We start from the raw sequence: 18,886 nt of genomic DNA, 5'->3' as shown, positions 1-18,886 counted from the left end.
CCCGGCACCGAAAATGATCTGGCGTTGGCTTCGCCTATTGCCAAGCTGCTGCTAGGAGCCCTGCCTGCTTGCCTGCCTGTATTGATCGTCCCGGGCTAGGCGTTTTCCTGTGCCCGATGACATTATGCAATTACATGATGATAAACATAATTCGGGAATACAAATGCGAGAGGTAAACAGCTCGGGGCTTTTTATTAGTTTATTTCAGGCGATCTTTCTTGTTTTACTGCACGGCTCCTCCCCTTTTTACAGTTTTCTGCTATTCTTTACTAATTCTAGTGATTTGAGAAATGACCTTTAACCCACGCAGTTTGCAGACTCCTAAAGGGGATAATTGAAATGCCACAGTAAACCAAAGGCAATAAAATATTATTTACTAGGCATAAAACTAAGGTTGGTCTTCCTAAAAGGAACGAACAACCCCTTTATTCCTCCCCGGACCTGGTGCTACACCTAATTTATAAATTCCTCACCAGCCGTCCCGAGGAATGAGCCGCAGCCCGGGCTGCGAGGATGCCTAATGGAAAGGCTCCTCGGATATCAGGGAGTAAATAAACCTGCCGGGAGCGATGCTGCGGCCTCGGGCCCCGTCCCGGCAGGCAGGTGCCGGCGGGGGCGCGCAGGGTCCCGGGGTGACCGCCCGCCCCCGGGGCTGCCTTGAAGCCTCCACCGCTCCGTTAGGCAGCGCCCCCCTTTCCACGCCGGCCCGCTCCCTGCCCGCTCCTCGGCTCCCAGAGCCGGCTACCCCCTCCTCGGCGGCCCTTCCGGCGCGTCTCCCTCCCGAGGAGGCGGCGGGGGCCGCCGGGCTCGGCGGGGAGCGGCGCCCCGGGGGGCGCTGGGGAGAAGGGGGGAGCGGAGCGATCGGGGCCTCGAGGAGGGGGGGGCCCTGCCTGCTCAGCGGTCGGGGCGAGAGCGTGCAGCGGTCGGCGGTGCCGGGGCGGGCTGCGCTTACCTGCCGGGCAGCGCCCCGGCGGGGCGGGCGAGCTCCTGGCCCCGGAGGCGTGTGTGCAGCCGCAGCGGGCTCAGGCCGGCCGAGCTGTGCCTTTCCCCTCGCTGGGCTCCTGAAGGGATTTTATTTGCACTGGAATAGCTTTGAAGGAGTGAATGCATTTATTGATAGCTCTCGCAGCCTGTTTGGATTTCCCAGGGCTGCTTTGATAATGTGCCCCCTCCCCCGCACCCCCCCTCGGACCCACAGTCGCGGGCGAATACAAGGGAAATAATGCGCAGTTATGGCACGGCTGGGGGAACGCTCCCATTTCCTGCGCTTGGGTGCATGTGAGACGTGCAATAAAAAAACCTTTGGATGAGGACTGCAGAGCGGGGAAAGCACTCTGAAGTACAAAGGGGCCGCGAAGCCCTCCTCGCCTATCTCTCCGATTGGGTCTTACATGATTCAACCCAAAGAGTTTTGTCAACAACGTGCCAAATTTACAGCGGAAAAAAAAGAGTCTGCAGGAAGAACCCAAACGTCGGGCCCGCTCCGTCCCCCAGCGCTTGGCAAGCGGCGGCCGCCTCTCGTGTCTCGGAGCGTGCGATAAACAAGACTTGTCAAATGAGCCACTCATCAGGAATGCTGGCGCAGCCCCCTCCGGCTCGGCCATGTGCGCTGCACATTGCACGCACATGTATGCGAGGGGGAGGCTCTGCGGGGCCGGCACGGCCGATTAGTGTGTGTGTGTGTGTGTGCGCGTGTCCCGCCCCAGGATAACCAGCCGGCGGTGCTGGTGGCACAGGGCAGGCCGGGCACTCCCGCACCCACACGTCCGGACGCGGTGAGCGTGGAGGGCACCGCTTTTGCGAGAAGAGTTTGTGTTCACGGGGTCTCACGCCGCGCTTGGCCATCGAGAAGGGCCCGGCGACGCGGGGCTCAGCCGGGGCGGGCGCGCTCCCAGGGACGCGCAGCTGCCGCAGACACCGACCGTCCCCCGCCCGCCCCGGGGCTCTACCGGGGTCCCGCTCGCTGCCGTACAGCTTTAAAATCCAGCCCAGGCTGCAATAGGTCGGCTCCGGGCGCATGCGCTACGGGGAAAGTTTTTCAGCTGCCGTTGGCTCTCCAACTTTTTTTTCCTTTTTTTTTTTTTTTTTTTAAACAGTTTTAAGCAGTGGGGTGAAGAGAAGCGAGGGAGAGACACGGGGGGAGCCGGGCCGCCTGCAGTGGGCGGGGGGCAGAGCCTCGAGGAGGAAGGGTCGGCTGCAGCGCGACGCCGTCTGCTCCGGCTCGGTCTCCCGCGCGTAACTTGCTCCCCGGCGCTGGGTGCCTTTGCCAGCGATGGATTGGGGGAGCCGCAGCGCCTGAAGCCCCGGACTTCTCCCCTCCCCCTGCCCCTACTCGCCTTGCAGGATCAGTCGCCCCGTAAGACAGACACACGCGTGCACAAGACCCCCTCCCTCCCCCTTCCCCGGTTGTGTAGAAACTTCTTTTTCTGTTGGGCTTTTTTTTTTTTTGGCTTTTTCTTCTCTGTGTAAAATGGAGGGAGCCAGCCCCAGGATGGCTCTGCAGCCGCGGACGCCCGGCGCCGCACCGCCCAGCCTTTAAGCAAGTGAAGGAGGGCGGGCAGGGGCGAGCCCTGCGCCCGCTCGGCTCCGCTCGTCCCCTCTTGCCCGGTCCGCGCCGAGCCGCGGAGGGGGCGCGCCGGCGGCCCGAGCGCTGCCGGGGGCCGGGTGGGAGCGCGGGGAGCCCCGCGGCGGCACCACCTGGGCTGGTGGGACGGATCGTCGCCGGCGGCGCTTTCGCTGCCGCTTGTGAAGATTTTTATTTGCTTCCGCACAATCACGCCCACGGGCGCTGTGTGCGTGTGTTGGGTTGGCTTTTTTTTTTTTTTTGGCTTTTTTTTTTTTTTTTTCCTCCTTCTTCTTCTGGTGGTGGAAAGCCCTAATTACTGTGATTGCTGATGGACCTTGGAAAGAAGGCTGCACTGCTGCCCCGCTCCGCAGTCGGACACGCTCAGCCCACGCCGGACAGAGCGACCGCTCGCCCGCCGCCCCCCGCCAGCTCCGCGGGCCCCCGCGCTCCCCCGGCAGCCACCGCCGTCCGCTGCTTGGGAGGATACCGCCCGGCTCCTGCGATCCAGGATTTTACTTTCGCCTCGCCCTTTCCCCTCCTGCTCTGCTTGGATTACTTGGCTGCTCTCGCTCGGTGATCCCGCCGCAATGGAGGTGAGTCCGCGCGGGGCGCGGGTGGCTCCGCGCCGCAGGGGGCCGCGGGCGCGCAGGGTGGGCAGCACCTTGGCGGGGCGCGGCCCTGCGCGGGTCCCCGGCCGCGGGGCGGCCCTCTCCTTCCCGGGCGCTCCCACCTCTCCGCTCTCACCCACCGCGCAGAGTGCTGCTCCCCGCTTAGAGGGGGGAAAAAAAAAAAAAAAAAAAAAAAAAGCGCTCCTTTATTTTCTTTTTTTCCTTCTCTTTTTAAATTTCCCCCCCCGAAGAGAGGCAGCCCGCCGCAGGGATACTTGCTGGGCTCGCTTTGCCCGCCGCGTCCCGGTGCATCTTTCTGGCAGCGGCTCCTAACGCGAGTTTAAAGACATCTTTCCAAACTTCCCAAACTTTCCCGAGGAGGATCGCTATGGAGGAGCTCAACGTCGGCGCTAATGGTGGCCTGTACCTTTAAGGAGAGCTGGCTGGGGGCCAGCGGAGGACCCAGAGTCAGCCCCCCCCCTCCTCCTTTTTAATTTTATTCTAAGTTTCTGGAGATTATCACTCTGCATCTGCAGAGGGTCCCGCCTGGGTCAGAGCGGAGGAGCGCGGCTCCTCGGGGTCCCCTTGGCGCTACGAGGACTCCATGTTGGAAAGGCTGTTGGCTTTTTGTTGTTTATTTGTTTTTAATTGTCAATTGTATGCTAAATCGGTTGCGCTCGGAGGGTCACGGAGAGTTCAGTTGGGCCGAGAAGCGAGGCTTTTCCCCGGCCGCAGCTGGCGCGGAGGGGAGGACGGAGGTGCGCCTTAACCCCCCCTGGAAAACACCCCCCTCCGCATCCCCGGCAGGAGAGAGCTGGGCTGGGGACCCGGCGAGTGCCTTTCCTTGCAAACCTGGTCTCGCCCGTCCAAAATGGATGTAAAGGCGGAGCGGGGAGCAGGGGGCGGCCAGGGGGTTCCCCGCGGAGCCGCTGCGCCTCCCGCGGAGGCCGCCGCGGTTTACAGCCCCCCGGAGCCGGGGCTCTGGATGCCGCCTTCCCGCAGGTAGTGCTCCCAGAAAACCAGATGCCTTCGCAGGCTTTCCAGACACCCCGTGTAAAACAGGATCACAGGCGATCCCGCGGCTGCAGGATCTGTAAAAACCTCCCTTTTCATCTCAGCAAAGAGCGCGGGCTCCGCATGGGGTGCATTAAATACCAAAACCCAATCTCCGCGGCCCTACAAAGTTGGAAATGGTGCCTCACACTCCTGATAGCCAATGCTGCCATGCTGCCGGCGAGTCTTTCCCCCCCCCCTTCGCTGGATTTTTTTGTTGTTTTGTTTTTGATGGCAGTTTGTCAGCTGCTGCGTGCAGAAGGGACGGGCTGCAGGGGCTGGCCTCCCGCCCGCGGCCCCGGGCGCAGGTGCCTCGTCCCGCCTCGCCACGCAGCGCCGTGTCAGGAGGACGCGGAGGGCGATAACAGCGATGATGAGGAGCGGGAGGTGCCGTCGGAGGGGCAGCCGCCGCCCGTCCCTGTCGCCTCCCGGGGCTGCGGCGGCCGAGGCCGCCCCCTGTTGGGAGCGGGGCGGCACAGCTCGCCGGGGGCCGCCGGGACGGGGCTCGGGGACTCCGGGGCGATGCAGCGCTGGCTGTGGCGGCGGCCCGGTCCACCCCCCCCCCCCCCCCGGGCCCTTTGAATGGGGCAGAGGGGCTTTGGCCCCGCCGCCTGGGTCTTGCAGTGGCGGCACTGCCCCCCTCTCCGCGGTACCCCGGCCACCGGCTCCCTCTGCGCCCGGCGGGCCTCGGCTGCCCGCCCCTCCGGGGCAGCTCGGCGTGCACCGGGCTGGCTGCTGGGTCGGGCAGCTGCACGTCTGCTAGGGTCCCGCTTGGGCATCGGCGTCTCCGACATCCTTAGGGCTCGGGCTCTTCCATGACTCCTCTTTATTATTGTTACTATTTTAAGACCTAACAGATGTAAGAAAAAAAACCCCCAACATGTTGGCTTTTGGGTGTCGCACGAGCTCCTCGCGCACCTTGCTTCGCCTCGTCCCTTGCCGAATATGCCCTCGGCTTTCGTACTTTCCCGGGATTGATCTCATCTACACCGGACAGACTCCTCCTGCTGCGGGAGACCGGCTCCCATTCGCACACCCCAGCAGCGAGGCGCTGGGGGCTCCCCCGGGCCGGAGCTATTTAACCCGCAGGAGGCGGCGAGGGCCGTGGGGAGGCTTCGCCCCCCGGGCTGCAGCCCCGGCGCGGCGGCGATGAGCGGCACGGCGCTCCGTACGCACACGCGTGCGGGCCCCCACGCTGAGTGCAGCTTCCCCGCGTGTCTCCGGGCAGGTTTCTTGTCAGCCCCACATCCCGCCGCGGCGCTGCGATCGGTCCTCTCCTCCCGATCCTTCGCAAACAGAAATAAATTAGAATTAAGAGCACCTTCATTTCGGCATTCAGGGCTTTTTGAGAATGAATAGGGAGCCCCCAAGTGTCGAAATGTCTTTTTTTCTTCTTTTTTTTTTTTTTCCCTTCCGAGGGGAGGGGAAATAAAAATCCGTGAATGGCACTGGTTAGCAAGTTAAAGAGTCCCGTGTGAGGACGCAGATGGTGATCGCGGAACCTGTCGGGGGAAGAGTTTGACTTCCAAGACGGCAGCCTGGTTGTTGCAGGGCCCCGGTCGGGACGCGGAGCCGCCCCTTGTCACTCCTGGTACCTCCCCGGACCGGTACCGACCCCGGCGGGGCCCGGGGGCCGCCTTCGGTTCTGTCACCGCGGCGCCAGCGCGGAGCTCGGGGTTGCCTCGGCGATCGCGGAGAGCGGGCGGCGGCGCAGCACGGAGGCTGCGGCGAGATGGTTTAGGGGGCAGCGGGGGAGCGCCTTCCCCGGCCGGCGGGGAAGGGCGAGGACCGGCCGCATCGTCCCCGGGTGGGAGCCGCCGGCCCCCCCCCCCCGCCCCCGCCGCGGCACCGACTCCCTCGTGGCACCGGCCTGCTCCCCCCCCTTCCCGCTCGGGCTCGCTTTGCAAACCTGAAGCCACCTTTAGCCAGCTGGGAGCGTTTCGTGTCCACGATGCTGGCTCCGGAGCGGGGAGCGATGGGGTAATGCCCGGCCCGGGGCCCCTGGGTCGCCTGTAGCCCCCGGGGCAGAGGGGGTGGCCGGGCGGGGTGGCGGGGACGGGGTCCCCCGCGTCCGGAGCGGCGGTCCGGTCCCGTCCCGTCCCGCCGCGGGCGGGGTGCGGGGAGCGGCGGGGCTGGGGCAGGCGGGCGCGGGTCGGTGCTGCGGCCGCCCCGGGAAGGCGGTGTCCGCGGGGGGGGTGGGGGTGCGTGGGTGGGTTTTGCCCGGTGGAGCGGGAGCAGCGACGTGCCTGCGTCTGGCACCAGAGCCTCGGCGGGGAGAAGGGCAGGCGAGTCAGAGTCAAGTTAAAAGGGGCCCGGATACTTCCGTTGTTTAAACTTGAATGCTCGAAAATGGTCTGAGAAGCAATAAACAATCTGATCCTTTTTCTCCCCCCTCTAGAAATCCACTGCAGTATTAATCCAAGGAGGTGCTTTGGGGACAGTTGGCAGTACAATGGCTTCTCAGTACCTCATAGTGGCTCTGGCCATTTTCTCCTCTTTTACCCAGGTTGTAATAGAAGCCAGCTCTTGGTGGTAAGCATCTTGTATCGACTTGATTTTAAAAGGGGGTGTCAAGATTTGCTTGATTAAATGTCTATTTACTTCTTATGTACTTTGTTTCTGAGGGAGTACCGCATGAACGAGACAGCAGGGGAGTAATGTTTTAGTTGCAATACGTTGTGTAGTAAAATGAACGGCTCTCTTGAATAAGTGTAAACGTGCAACATCTCATGTTGTAAAATTCAGTTTTTAGAATGCTGTACGGTAGATTCTCTGTGGATTTGATCATCCTTAAATTACCAGAATTGTTTCTCTTTTAAAAGAGTCGGTTCAACTCCTTTAGATTAGAAATTTTGCGTATATAAGAGAGAATGTTGATTTACAAGTAAAAACTTTTATTAAAGTTTCAGTTTGAACTTTTCTGTAACTTAAATGTTTATAAATATACTTTGTTACAAAGAAGCACATTTAAATTTCTGCTTTGGCAAATTGTCTGTTTCTGTAAAGTGTGTGATGTTGGGGGTTCTTGAAATAGGTGTTTCTCTGCTGTTTCAAATGATCCTTTTCAGATTAAAGGCCACTTTTTAATTGAAATGTATTATGTGAAGAGCACTTTAAGAATTAAGAAAACAAAGTTGATTTTGTTTACAGTGAATATACTCGCCTCCGTGGTTTTGTGTGTCGTTCGGAAGAAGCTAGAAGTAGTCTGTAGCAAGTTTCTAACTTCTAGCTTATTAAAGGTTTCCCTGTTTGTTTATGGTAGAACAGATTGAAAAATCCACACTTAAATCTAAAATGTGTGTTAAAATAAATTGGGGGGCTTTTTTTGGTTTTGCTTTATTTATTTTTCTGGCCTTGCAGTTGTTTGCAGCTTCTGTTATTTTTACTACGTCCATTTAAGTTAGTAAAGGACTGTGTAGATGCAAGTCTTCCAAGTCTGCGTCTTACTTCAGTCCCTAATGTATTGTTGATAACCACATGGATGGGAACTAATAACTTCTGGTCTGTGCTATCTTTAAAACAAAAGTTTCATATTTAAGTGGTTTTTTCTTACCTGTTAGCAAAACCAGGAGTTGTATACTGATGTGTAAGATACAGTTTTCTTTTGGATTTATAGGCTTTTTTTGCCTTTTTTTTTTGAGTCTTCTCTTTATTAATCCAAATCTTTCTTTATGCAGGTCTTTAGGGATGAACCCTATGAACCCCATGAACCCTGTTCAGATGTCAGAGGTATATATAATAGGAGCCCAGCCACTATGTAGCCAGCTAGCAGGGCTTTCCCAAGGACAGAAGAAACTCTGCCAATTGTATCAGGACCATATGCAGTTCATTGGAGAGGGTGCAAAGACGGGCATTAAGGAGTGCCAGTATCAGTTCAGACATAGAAGATGGAATTGCAGCACTGTGGACAACAACTCTGTTTTTGGCAGAGTCATGCAGATAGGTAGGAAGCGACATCTTTATGATTAAACTCTTGTCTAAGGATATGTATGGCACGTACTGTTCTGCACTTGAAACTCTTGCCAGGTTCTTACTGAGTACTGTATACAATCAAGTGTTTTTAAAAGTTGGCAAAGGAGTTTAATTATTTTTAGCTGGAGGTGATTTCCCACCGCTGTCCAGCCATGTGTCTTGGAAAACAAAGTAGGAATATATATTTTCATATGGGAATAGAGGAGAAAGGAAAATGTGGCCCTGAAATCTTGTTTTAGAAAACCTGGGACAAAATGAAGGCAACCTAAGAGAATTAAAAACAGGAGCGTCTTGTAAAATTAAAGATGTCCATGCCTAGTTCCAAAGTTAGCGGCTGCATAATGAATTGCTCTTGGTCTGGAGGCTAACTGAAAATTGCTGCTCTGTCTATTAGTGTTTCTAGGCAATTCCTTCTTGCTTATTTCCAGATCTGGTGACTTTTCTCTCTTTTTGAGAAAGGTAGATTTATGTTAAAAATAATGCAGCAGGGTAGTTCTTATGAAATCAGTTCTATCAGGACAAAATGTGTGATTGTCCTTGTAACTCACATTTAACCTAATCACATGGCTGGTAAGAGAGACAGATTCCTGTTTAACAGCTTATCACAATTTGGTGGGCACCCAACCCTTTCCCTATCAGATCCTCTTTGAAATGTGCTTCTCCAATGCTCACGTGCTGCCTGCCTTTCCTGTCGTTTAAGGACCTCATCGTATTTTAAAGTCTTTGGCAAAATTTTAACCAGTGTTGTTGAACCATGGTGAAACCTTCCTCTGACTTTCCCAAGTCAGATTGCTGATTCTGTGTCTGCAGCTGAAAAAAGCCTATTCGTCTGGGTGACAGCTGCGATCTTTTACCTAGTGATCAGTACACTGACAAACTCAGCAGTGCTTTTTAGTTAGAGATGTAAAGTAAAGCTTTTATATCAGTGGTTTTCTGGCCTGCTTTAAAAAAATAAAGTTTTAAAATCAGACTCAAGCTAGGTTTATCTGTAAATGGGCTAACTCCAGTTAAGGTTGAAGGAATATATCAATTCATTTTTGGTCTTAGAAGAAGTTTTTATTTGGAGATTGTCAGACAAATAAAAAAATTCTATTGCATAAAAGTACCTAATTGAAACAGCTGATTTTAGATAAATAACCTTCTCTACGCTTTTTGCAAGCGCAGTATTACCCCCCCCCGAGTTTGGTTTTTTTTACCCTACCCGAGCAAAAGTCTAAAAGCACATGAAACACAAAAGCAAACTTGTTCTGTACACCTTTCTGTTCTAATAATCTAACAAATGTCAGAAAAATAATCTGTTTAAAATTTAGACCTTCATCCTTCAGCCCTTATTTATTATGCAAGCAAGTGAAAATTAGCTCAAGGGGACTGTTGGTGTGAAGAAATGTACAGAATTATGCCCATGATTTGTGGTGTCTGTCTCTGAGTAGATGTTTCTGCCCTCCCCAAGTATGACAGATCTATTTAAAGGTGGTTTCTTTCAAGTTAAATAACTTTGCCGCACCCTTCTGATGAATATGACTGTATTAGCTGATGTCTACACAGCAATTCATCATGTAATTAAGCCACTTATTCTAATTGCAGATGGAAGCAAGGTTAATAGCCATATTCAAGACTTAAAGAGCCTAAAGAGCGTACTCACTGAGAACAAGAAAGGTGTTGTGGGTAACAGTTGTATTATTTCATGCTGACCTTCGGTAATGACCAGTTGCTGTTCCTCAGAGAGGAAGGAAAAATGGGTACTTCTAGACCCCGATTCAGTTTTACTTCAGCCTGCAGTACCCTGCCTTGTTAGGGACTGTCGGATACGCCTTACTCTCACTGACGTGAGAAGATGGTAGTCAGGATCTGAATGCACATAGTTTGGGAGGATTTTGTCATCTGAGCTAAGGACACGCTGTCGGTCGCTGGCTGCGCACAGGAGAGCGCCTAGGCGAAGCACTGACTGACAGCACAGTAATTACCCCAGTGTATAAATGGACAGTCTTTCTTCCAGGATTTATCCTGCAAAGTTAGCTAAAGCTGTACAAATAAACCTAGCATTGGGTTTGGAAACTTGCTCTGTGGCTTATGAACGGCAAAATTTTAGGGCTTTTGTTCTCTGCTGCTCTTTGCTGCTGGTTCCCGGGTCAGGCCATGGTCCTCGCTGCCTTCACCGCCTTGCGCCATCTCCTGGCTCCGTGGTCGGCCCAGGGCTGGCTGAGCTTGGGCTTTGCACACGGCTGAGAAGTGCTAACATCAAATAAAATAACTGGATCCTTCCCCAACGTCTTGGTGTAGTTGGGGTGCAGTTCATTCACGCCAGCTGCCTGGTGGTGAATGCTTTTAAAATACAAGACAAAGAACATTTTGTATCTTGCGTTCAGGTATAAAAAAAATTGTTCTGTTCTTGCATACTTATTCCTGTCAAGTGTAAAGCTCAGCTCCTTGCTCTGTGGGTGGCTTCTTACAGCACGTGTATATTGAACAGTTCCATTTCTATGTTTTATATATATGGGAGAGAGGGGACTCAAACGTGTTTGGAATGTCTGTTTCCTTGCCATGGCTACAATGGAGAGAAATGCTGGACTGTGGGAAAAGACAGATATGTCTGACAGTGAAGGAGAGCATGGTTGTGTCTAAAGACTTAAAAACAAAAAAAAACCAAAAAAAAAAAAAGAAAAAAATGGCAGAGTAACTCATCCATGTGGAACCATCACTCTTAATGTGTTCCTGGGGTCAGTGACTTGAGACAGTGTTGGCTTGCAACCTCTGGGGGCTCGAAATCTGCTTCAGCAGCTGATGCTGGTTAGAATTTGCCTAAATATTCAAGGAGGGAACTTGGGGGCCAACTCTCCTTTCTGTACCCCAGCCTTTCCTTCTCCTTCCCACAAAGAGTAAGTTCTTTAAAATATGCTCCAGGAAAATAATGAAAACTAGTCAAAAAAAAGTCAGCTTTATGAGTTTAAATCCTGCAATAAATGGCGTAGTTAACCATGTGAAAGCATGAGCTAACTAAACATGAAAAAGAATAAAATGGAACGGAAGAGGCGAGTCCTGTGGTCCGAAGCAGACCATGTTTCTTTCCTCTCAATCTAGTGGAAATTTCTCTTAAGGAATTAATCCAAAAATGCGTGTTACGGAACAAACGGGAACATTAAAATCTGTATGAGGTTCCCCCTGCTATAGTTTGCAGTAAATACAAGGCATAAGTCACTGCATAAAGGCAAATCTTTTTTAACTGAAAAGGCTGCTCCTGTAACCCTTTATACCCGTAATTCGTGAAAGGGTATAAATCCATGAGCAGGTGTCTGTGAGAACAGACCATTGTAAGTAAGGGAGCAAAGTGCTCCTCATCTTCCTTAAATCTGGTCTTTCCCAACATAAGACTTCTGATTTTTCCCATTTAAAACCAGCATCTATTACTAAAATTAATCCAGTGGACGACAGCTGTTATATTAACAAGGCTGCTCTGAGCATGGTGTCATCTTGATGTTAAATGTGGACCAGGCTGCAAATTATTTATGTTCCAGAAGTGCTCAAAAGCTCCTGTTAGATTTGACCTGTTATGGTAGGTCTTGTACAAAGAGTTTCTGCCTCAGAATGTTGCTGCCTAAATACATATGACATGTCCAAAACGTAACCTCTTAAAGCCCTAATTTTACAAAGGCCCATGCTGTTCCCTAAGAAAAATCTTGTAAAATCAAGACTAAAAACTAGCTTGATCTAGTGATTGGACTAAAGATTAGGAATAAAACTTAACTCACATAAAAAGTAACAAAAAAAAAAAATTAGTCTGTTCTCAGTCATTCTGGGAACTTTCTTGGAAAAGACCCAGTAGGATGCTGTCTCTTAAGCATTTTTTAAGGAGAAAAAAAAAAAAAAAAAAAAGTGGGATCTCTCGTGCAAGTTTTTGTGGGGGTTTTTTTGTTGGTTGTTTGAAAGCTTTTCTATTTGTAGTCAGATCTTGTGGCACCCTTCGAAAAGCGACAGGGAAAGTCAGGCTCTAAATAAAGGTGGGGTTAGATAGTGTCAAGAGGATGGTACGTGGCCATATCTTGCGTTGTGGGTATGGTAACTTCTTCTTCCAAAAGTTTGAAACTCGAGGTTTTCAATTTCCATTTAAGGGCACCAGATGCAGGAGAAAACCTTCAAGGCCGCCCTGTGCCAAGGGCTTTTTCTTCCCTGTAATTTGTAAAGATGATTGTCCATGGAGTCCCTTGCCATATTCACATGAGCTGGAGTGGTGGACACTAAACAGCACAGGTTGTCGTTGGTTTTAAATAGCCTCCTGCAGAAGTGCCTGGCTTATGCGTAGGGTGAAAAGTTGTGTGTTACTCTGCCGCGCATTTCTTTTGATACCAGGAGGCTTTGTAAAACACTGGAACTTTAAATAAATTGGAACAAGTGGGTGAACGGCATAAATCATGTTTGGGAAGTAGTAATTTAAGAACCAGACTTTTAAAAGTTGTATTTAACATCTCTTTTTTTCTGAAAGACAGGGAGTCTGTTTCCCTTTCCGCCCCTCACACGCAGGCACGGTTGCTTCAGCCCTGCTGGCATCGTGCTCCGGCCCCAGTTCGCCTCCTCCCCGCTCCCTCGTCCAAGCTGTCAGCCACGTGAACGAGAAACGCCTCCTGCTCTTCACAAGCACCTCGTGCGCTCTAATGGCTTGGTTTCGCTTGGTCTTGTCAGAGCGAAGATGTTTTGAGCAGCATGGTTCAGGGTTCTTCTACCTTTTTAGTAGGCGAATGAATTTTGGCGGCTCCTGGAGAGCCTTTGCCCTCCCGGCTCACCAGCGGGCAGGGAGCGGTGCGCATGGGCTCTCCCCTAACACCGCTTATCTTTCCGCGCAGGCAGCCGGGAGACGGCGTTCACCTACGCGGTGAGCGCGGCCGGGGTGGTCAACGCCATGAGCCGTGCCTGCCGGGAGGGCGAGCTCTCGTCCTGCGGCTGCAGCCGAGCAGCGCGGCCCAAGGACTTGCCCCGGGACTGGCTTTGGGGCGGCTGCGGGGATAACATCGAATATGGATACCGCTTCGCCAAGGAGTTTGTTGACGCCCGGGAGCGCGAGAGAGTTTACCAGAGAGGCTCCTACGAGAGCGCCCGCATCATGATGAACCTGCACAACAACGAGGCCGGGAGAAGAGTAAGTGGCTGCAAAACAGCGTGTCCCTCTGTCCCCGTCCACGTCCCTCCTTTGGGGGGAAGCCGTGCCTCGGCGGGGCACAGAGCAGCGCGGGGCGGTGACCACCCACCCCGGCTTGTCTCCGTTTCGACGCACAAAACAAGAAAACAGCAAATACAGGGTGTAGGTGGGTGGGGAGGATATGAATTTGGGTTGCTCCTGGTTGTCTGACAGCCCTATTGCTTCCCCACGGGGGAGGACTGGGACCAAAGCGAGTTGTGTTTCCCTCCGTGTTGTTTCATTGAAAGTGCCCTGCTCGCTGTGGATCCTCTGTAGAACAGAATTTTATTAGTTTGTATTTCCAACCAGGACAGTGTGTGTCAGAGGGAAGAGGGACGCGCTGGGCTTCCCAGGCTGGAATTGTGCCGCAGGATTGTTCTGACTTTTTTTTTTTTTTTTTCTTTCCCTGCTTTAAGAGGATGTGAAAAGCTCCTCCATATTATTAGAAAACATGGTCTTCTGTGGTTAAACATGTCTTTATGGTTTCTTTAATCTCAAAAATGCCTTAAATGAATGGGTGTAAACTTTTCTTTTTTTAATAGTCTGAATATGAAGAGCCAAAATCATTATTTTCCTAGAGCTTGAAGTGCCAGAAATAGTCGGCTGGAGACTTTACACTTGTGTTCTAAGGTGAAGAAGGATGAAAGATAATTGAAAATTAATAGTATTTAAATGTGAGAGGAGGGTGTCTGAAAGCAATGGGCACGCCAATTTACTATTAGCAAGAAGAAAAATGACACTTTCACAGTTGCTTACGGAGACTCGAGCCGTTTTTTCCTTCCTCAGCCTCATCTTTGCAGTGCCATTTGGCAGCGTTAAGACTCTCTAACTGCTGGGTGGAAGTTGTCTACAGTATCATCTAATGTGTCAGACCCCAGGATTTTTGGGGAAGTGTCAACACTGACTCTTATTTCTATTTGTACAGGGCAAATGACTGATATTTCCCTGCCAAAGCTTTGTAAAGAGGATATTGCTATGTAGCTCTGTCTCCCACCCATAGGTGTTTGGGGGTTTCTTCTTGGATGAAGTCTCTCTTGCAGAGCAGTATTTGGGATAGGAGGAGGATGCTGAGCCAAGAGTAGACAATCAGCTGCAGCTGAGCCAGGAGCAAGAGGAATCTTAACTCTTTCCCTAATTGCAGCCTCAAGCAGAGATCAATAGAGAGAGGAACTCAGATAGAAAATAAAGGGATGTTTTACATTTCTCAATGAAACAGCAAAATCCTTTGCTGGCGTGAGAGCGAATTCCTAAAATTTGAGTGCAGCCTGACTGATGCTGCTGTCTGGGCTGCGTCTGTGCTGTTGCGGCTGTCTCTGCGGCGGGGAGAGGCTGGCGAGAGCGCTCCCCTCCTCCTCCCCGCTAACGGGGGTGCTGGGGGTGCACGTGTGTCTGCTCGCTCGCTCTTCCCTCCCAGCGTATTGCAGGAGGGACGAGGACGCTGAGGCGAATGTTGCGGAGGGGCGAGTGGGAACGTAACGGAGGGCAGGAGCCGAGGGGAATAAAAGTTTTCACAGCCATGCTGTTCTTTCATCATCCCTTCTGCTTTCTCTCCCTGGCTTCTCCAGACTGTGTACAACCTGGCTGACGTGGCCTGTAAGTGCCACGGCGTCTCTGGTTCCTGTAGCCTGAAGACCTGTTGGCTGCAGCTTGCCGATTTCCGCAAGGTAGGCGATGCCCTGAAGGAGAAATACGATAGCGCTGCTGCCATGAAACTCAACAGCCGGGGCAAGCTGGTGCAAGTGAACAGCCGCTTCAACGCACCCACCATCCACGACCTGGTCTACATCGATCCTAGCCCTGACTACTGCGTGCGCAACGAGAGCACCGGGTCCCTGGGCACCCAGGGCCGCCTTTGCAATAAGACCTCGGAGGGCATGGACGGCTGCGAACTCATGTGCTGCGGCCGGGGGTACGACCAGTTCAAGACGGTGCAGCGAGAGCGCTGCCACTGCAAGTTCCACTGGTGCTGCTACGTGAAATGCAAGTTGTGCACAGAGATCGTGGACCAATTTGTGTGCAAATAGGGGACGGACGAGGTGGGAGGAACTGCAGCCACCTGCCAGCAAGGGGTGCAGGCCCCTCTCCTTTTCCACAGGACTATCTCCACTTTATTTATAGAGTCCAACGAGTTGTCGTCATTTTAAAAAAAAAAAAAAAGGTAGGGGAAGGGGAAAAAATAAAAAGAAAGAAAAAAGAAAAATATAAAGGTTGCAAAGAGAAGTGCCTGGAAACCCTCTCTGCGTCCATCCCAGAACTGTGTGCGGCTTATATTTTTGGCAATAATGGGGGAGAACTTGAGAATATTTATTTTACAAAGTAAAAAAAAAAAAAAAAGTTGACTTTTCTTAAAAACAATAGAGTAGCTTGAGGGGAAAATCCAACATATCCTAATTTAGTCCCATGGGATGTAATACACGTGCAGTAGGCAGAGCAACCATGTAACATGCTTGGGATGTTAGAACAATCCTTATGGATGTGAGGAACACACAGACCTGTCCGTGACTTTTAGTTTCAGACACTAGAAGTTACCAGAATAGGGTATATAAAGCTGTTCAGTACATTTAGGGCTCTGTAAATACGGGGTACATTCATCATGAAGTGCGGTGTCAGTTGCAAATCTTAAGTACGCAATGTCATTGGAAGGTAAAGAGCAAAGGGATCGTAAAGGCTTCAACTGTGCTATTCCTGAGTCACCGTGCCTGCTTCCAGAACCGAACAAGACCAAAAAAAAGAAAAAAAATCTGCCTTGACGAATAATAAAGGTATTCTTCAAGGTAGCATTCGGCCTTATTAGCTAATCGTGACGTTCGAGTGTCTCATCTTGCAGAGCAGTACTTCACTCCTCGCGAGTGTGGAGAGCAGCCGAGGTGCAGACTGCGTGGAGCACTGTAGCTGGGCGGAGGGGAGCTGCATGCTTGCAAACAGTTTTGGTCTCCCAGCCTGGAAAGCCCATAGAAAATAGAATTCCTCAAATTTGAAAATGCCTTAAAAATAGTGTAATAGCTGGCTGTCTTTCAAAACACAGCTTGACAAATAACTCCTCTAATTTTATGTGAGAAAATAAATCATTAGATGGCCACTCTTGGAATGATTGATTTTTATTTTTTTCGCAGATTTTGGGAACGCTTTCACTCAAGGAGACAATAGTTTCATATTTTAATAACATTAACTGACTATTATAGTTCAATGAAATGTTGCAGCAATACCAAATTTATCATCCTATGTCTTTAATACACATGCTTTAGATAATATATTGCAGATATACACTACAACTGTTCAGACTATACTTGAGCAGTAACTTATATATGGGAGAACTGTGGTCTGCTGGTGTCTGATATTTCAAAGCTTTTTGTACATATATATTTTAATGATTTAAGAAATAATAATAAAACGTCTAAATTACAGGGGCAGTTCATCCCTCATTTTCTTTTCCAGATCTCTTCAGGTTTTTAGATTGATTCTAACCTTTTGGTGGTTTGTTTTAATTTTCTTTTTAAAAGCTTTTATCATTCAAAAGTTTTAAGGATAATCACAAAGAAATAAGCCTCCTCCCAGCGTTAGGACTTTCTTGGGTGGTTGGTAGAGGCAGCACCCTGCACTTGAACTGATACTGGTCTGGAGATCGCTTCTGTTCCACTCTGACGTTAAGGGCATTATTGATTATTGCTGAAAGGAGACACCTTCCAACTCTAAAACATGCTGCATTTGGCCCTTGCTTTTCAGGTTTTGCGATGGAAATTGGTTTTTGTTGAACGATATGCGTTTCCCCCGATGCTGTGTAGTTAGACAGGATTTCACCATTGGTTCAGATGCCTCTTTCCAACTCAGTCCCATCCAACGAGTTAAAGAAAATGGTTTTGCAAATACCCAGTGAGGAAAATCTTTCACTTTAGCCTGGTTGTACTAAAGCCTTAACTTTTCATGAGCCTTTAAGCTGTATCGTTAAGTTCATCTTGATCATTTATCAGCTTCTTAAATGGCGCTTTATTGCTCTTAATTTATTGTACAAGGACATATTTACCCCTCATCTTCAGATGTTTGCAAAGAATAAAGTAAGATAAATAAATAAAGCACTAATTCATCGAATATGTCACTTTGGTTTTTATTGTACAAAAACCACGATGATTTTTTTTCATTTGCTGAATCACCTCATGTTCCTTTTTAGTGACTTTTGTCTGTGCAGAACTGAATCTCATGATCCTAGCTATTAAAACACTATTTAATGTAAAATATTTTACTTGTCATTCAGATATGTAAATCTTCTATGTCCTTTCCTCTGTTCTGTACATTTAATGTACATATTTCTGTCTTGCGTGATTTGTATATTTCACTGGTTTAAAAAACAAAGAAAGGATTATGCCATAATGGAAGATAGACTATAAAAATAAAACTTTGGTTGTATATTGGGAAGTGGTTTTAATTATCTTTCAGAGGAGGGTTTGTTAAAACAACGAACAGAGTTGATTTTTAAATTTACTACGTGGTAAAACAGGGAAGCGATTGTTCGCCAAACATACAAAGTGCATCTTGAAGTTTTATTTCTATATTAAGCAGGCATACAGATGTAACTACTTCTTAAATAGAAAGGGGGAAAAAACCCCAAAATCCCATCCCAAATCCTTGCAACTGTGAACTAGAAAGCGTTTTAGAGATGGTGACTACTTAACTGGCAATGGCTAGGGACCTGAGTCCATGCTAACTGTGTGCATACGGCTTCCAGGGCTGCCCATAGGGATCCTGGGTCAGCGGGGCCTGAGCCTGTCAACACCTTCCTCCAGGAAACCCAGCGACGGCAGCAGCATCCTCGTGTGAGCAAAGGTTTCCGAGGCGAAAAGTTTCCGGGACTGGGTTTTGTGCGGTTTGGGTTGCGCGTGCGGTCGCTGGGGTGCGGTGGTTCCCCCCAGCAGTCCGCCTGCCTGGGAGCTGCGAGGTGAGAGCTCACCGGCGTTTCCTTGGACAGCTTGCCCAGAAAGTGAGCGTATATGGAGGGAAGAATCCTTTAAAAAAAAAAAAAAAAAAAAGGCAAGTACAATGAAATAGTAGTAGTATAGTAAAACAAAATGAAAATTGATGTAAACCCAAAGCTCCCTGTTTTGAGACTGGCTTTTCTTTGAACTGATTTCCTGAGTACATCATACTTTTTTTGTGCTATTGGGAGCTTGATGAATTAGTGGCCTTTCTCTACCTCTCTTCTGCTTCTTTGCTGCTTGCTTTTTTTTTTTTTTTGTCTTTTTTTTTTTTTTTTTCTCAAGGATAACCTTCTAACATATCGAAACTCCTTCTGGCTGCCAAGAATGTATTATCCCACAAACCAGTAGACCAACATCGTGTGTTTAAAATAGCGATTCTGGGCAAATGCAACGTTCTGTGGTCCTATTACTGACATCTGGTTCAGTTTTCCTTCACTTGTGTATTGACCAGTATTCTTTATTGCAAAAACACAGCCCCTATTTAGGAAAGTCAGCATTTTTTTTGGACTGGATTGTATTCAAGCTCTTCCCAATAACAGAAAAGTTACCA

At 50.1% G+C, this 18,886-nt stretch overlaps 1 protein-coding gene across 3 annotated transcripts; it reads left to right on the top strand.

Moving 5' to 3' along the window:
- The first annotated feature begins 2,126 nt into the window (after positions 1–2,126).
- Positions 2,127–17,772, top strand: WNT5A (Wnt family member 5A). Of its 3 annotated transcripts, none has more exons than XM_075761992.1 (5): positions 2,127–3,159; positions 6,626–6,759; positions 7,905–8,170; positions 13,035–13,327; positions 14,932–17,772. In XM_075761992.1, exons 1-5 carry the CDS (start codon positions 3,154–3,156, stop codon positions 15,388–15,390), a joined length of 1,158 nt encoding a protein of 385 aa, XP_075618107.1. In that variant the 5' UTR covers positions 2,127–3,153; the 3' UTR covers positions 15,391–17,772. The 3 variants fall into 3 exon arrangements, with proteins under 3 accessions (XP_075618107.1, XP_075618108.1, XP_075618109.1); XM_075761993.1 differs by lacking the exon at positions 2,127–3,159 and adding an exon at positions 5,677–6,207; XM_075761994.1 differs by lacking the exon at positions 2,127–3,159 and adding an exon at positions 6,492–6,512.
- Positions 17,773–18,886: the final 1,114 nt, after the last annotated feature.

This window comes from Balearica regulorum, chromosome 10 (genome assembly GCF_011004875.1).
Source record: "Balearica regulorum gibbericeps isolate bBalReg1 chromosome 10, bBalReg1.pri, whole genome shotgun sequence".
NCBI lineage: Eukaryota > Metazoa > Chordata > Aves > Gruiformes > Gruidae > Balearica > Balearica regulorum.
The sequence above is the reverse complement of the archived record's forward strand: the minus strand, read 5'-3'. Positions and strand labels throughout refer to the sequence as shown.